Below are 2,785 nucleotides of genomic sequence, written 5' to 3' on the forward strand. Positions count from 1 at the left end.
GTTAGAATATATTAGAAAAACTAGAGAAAATCAAGATAATCTAAATAAAGAAATTAATTATAGAAACCGAATTAGAAAAATAATGGAGAATCTAAAAGAAAAATTAATATGGATAGAAGAAACCTTAGAAAATTTAGAAAAAAGTACATGTGATAGTTTATATAATTTAAAAAACTCGCTACGAGAAGAATAACACAAGATAATAAATAATATTGAAAATCTAGAATTAGATATACATTACAGTACAATTAGGATAAATTATTATACAGAAATCTGTAATTCTGCAATTACTATAGGATAAAATAATAAACTACATAAATTAATGAATACATCGTATGAAAAGAATAAATCATTAAAAGATATTGAAACAAAATTTAAGAAATATCCACGCACAAAGAAAAATAGATTTATTATACATATAATAGATCTATTTCACGAGTTAGTTATCCGCATATATCCGCACCCTCTACTAATGGTAAGTGTTACTATAGAGGGTCTATTGCAACGTTTCCAACAGTTGCAAAATTCTAATAGAAATATTTAGTGTTATAACCATTGCTGTTGTTTGATAACCGTTGCAATAGGGTGTTTTATCGCAACGGTTGCATGTACAATTGCCATATAGTTACTATGGCAACACTTTATTAGGAAAAAATTTGTTACAATGCTTTATTTATTTATTCCACCAAAAATAAACATTTTACGTATAATAACAATCCTTTTACCTCATAAGTGCAATCAGAACACACCCAAGCTGTTTTTGTCTTCCCTTTCTTCTTATTATTCCCATTCCCTATTACTTCATAAACCCTTCACCCCAAAGCTGCAATCACTCACACTATCAAATTTACCAGAAAAAGTACAACATCGGGGAATTACCAGAATGATAATCGAGAAAGTACAATTAGGAAGGGGGGATGCATTTGCATCAGATTCACCAACTTACAAACCCCCATTCAACATCGGCGGCGAAGTGGAGTTCACCAAAGAATAAACTAGTTATAGCAGAGCTCGTTACAAAATTGTCATTGTTAAGCCATTAAAGCCAATTGCTCCCACTCATTACCCTTAAAACGAGAGCAAGAAAAGGGGGTTTTGGGTTGTGTACAAGCATTTATTAGCTAACAATGGTCAATCAGTACCCAAAAGAGAGTTTGTTAGGAAGACGTATTTAATTAGAAGTGTTTGAAGTAATTTGTAGTTGATTTAGACGGAACATTTTCAGGGGTTTTCTATAACTGTTGGAGTTTTATCAATGTGAGTTTCCATAGTAGAAGTACCGTATATTTTGAAGAATTAATAAGGGGATTTTGTCATATGATCTTAATGCTACAAGCTGCATTTGGTTTAGTCTATGCATTGGTATGTATATTGGTTCTAAATTTCGTTTCGAGAATCTACTTGCTATAAAATTCTTTCTTTGTTGGTTGACTATTGGTGTGTTTTCAATTGTTAATAGGCTATACTATCAGTACATTCCAGAAGGGAAGGAGTTTCCAATATTATGTAAGAAATTGGATGCTGAAAGCAAAGGTTGGATGAAGACTGTATCGAGTTATATGATTAGCGTTTCTAAGGAGGAACAAGTTCTACTTGACTGGAATGGAATTGCGGAAAGACATGGTATGCCATTTTCATATTATTCCATTAACAATGTCCTTTTGCTCTTCTTATTTCTTTTTCAAGCACTTATAATCAATTTCCCATCCTTCTGTGTTTTTGTGAATTCGTGTCATTTTATTTTCATCAAGCATTTTTGCTTTTCTTTTTCTTTTGTGAAATTGGAAGATGTTTTATGATTCCCAGACATTAAAGGTCCTAATTAAACACTTTGAGTAAGAGTTAGTCTTAGATGGCTCAAACTCTTCACTTACTATTATTATTGTATGTTGTTACAGTAGGAACTGAGATGTTTCCTATTTCTTGAGCATGATTCAAGAAGAATGTAAATTATTTGACGGGCATTTGTGTCAAGACGAAATCTGGTCTGAAAAAATATCCGTATCATCAAATGGAGGTTAACAGGAATACAGGATAATGAATTGTTAAAATTTAAGAGAAAAGAGGTAGAATATTCTGATAGGTTCCTGACATGAATGCAGATCATAGGTCATTGGTTTAGGTGTTGTTAGTTTTAAAGAAAGTGTTTCCATTATATTTTAATTTGTTATTGTTTTTGTAGGATATGTGCATACGGGTACATGTCTATTGTCGAGTGTCTCCAAACCATAATTATCTTGTTTACACAATTGATGTTACTGGTAGTAAGCAGGTTGTGCTTCAGATTAAGGACCTCCGAAATGACTGTGTTTTGCCAGCCCTTAGAGTTGAAGGGGTTTTTAGTGTGGAATGGGCTAAAGATTCTTGTACTTTCTTCTATACATTATCTGACCAGAACCAATAGCCTTACAGGTAATTCCTACAGTATGATTAGTTTATTACAATTTTAAATTAGATATTCGGATGTGTTATTACTTCCAACATTATGTGGCCAGGGTACATTACGTAAAACTAGGATCAATTTTTAGTTCATAATATCCCATTATTTGTAGAAAATGATCCCAGTTTCTGTGTGGATATAGCGAGTTCAAAAGATGGAAAGTTTATTACTGTGAATTCTAATTCAAGAACTTCATCTGAGGCAAGAAATTTACCTATACCACGGCATAGATACTTTGTATTGGTGAGGATGTATTTTAAGTTTTTCTCGCTGTCTTATTGCAGGTTTATGTCATCAATGCAACCAATTTGCAGACTGGAATTCAAAGATTTTGTAAGCATGTGT

General features: G+C 32.2%; 1 protein-coding gene across 5 annotated transcripts; it reads left to right on the forward strand.

The window, feature by feature from the left end:
- The first annotated feature begins 711 nt into the window (after window positions 1–711).
- Window positions 712–2,785, forward strand: LOC124895622. 5 transcript variants are annotated; one of them, XR_007051819.1, is made up of 4 exons: window positions 712–1,362; window positions 1,460–1,623; window positions 2,183–2,412; window positions 2,725–2,785. XR_007051819.1 is itself a non-coding variant. In XM_047406063.1 (4 exons), exons 1-4 carry the CDS (start codon window positions 1,355–1,357, stop codon window positions 2,775–2,777), a joined length of 372 nt encoding a protein of 123 aa, XP_047262019.1. In that variant the 5' UTR covers window positions 713–1,354; the 3' UTR covers window positions 2,778–2,785. The 5 variants fall into 5 exon arrangements, 1 of the variants encoding a protein (XP_047262019.1); XR_007051822.1 differs by having other exon boundaries at window positions 713–1,362; window positions 2,270–2,412; XM_047406063.1 differs by having other exon boundaries at window positions 713–1,362; window positions 2,266–2,412.

The sequence above is a fragment of the Capsicum annuum genome, unplaced genomic scaffold (assembly GCF_002878395.1).
Source record: "Capsicum annuum cultivar UCD-10X-F1 unplaced genomic scaffold, UCD10Xv1.1 ctg8330, whole genome shotgun sequence".
Taxonomy (NCBI): Eukaryota; Viridiplantae; Streptophyta; class Magnoliopsida; order Solanales; family Solanaceae; genus Capsicum; species Capsicum annuum.

Coding starts and splice junctions, on each gene's coding strand:
- LOC124895622 (XM_047406063.1), top strand. Junction 1,624..2,265: donor TGGAATTGCGGAAAGACATG/GTATGCCATTTT, acceptor TGTTACTGGTAG/TAAGCAGGTTGTGCTTCAGA. Junction 2,413..2,724: donor CAGAACCAATAGCCTTACAG/GTAATTCCTACA, acceptor GTCTTATTGCAG/GTTTATGTCATCAATGCAAC.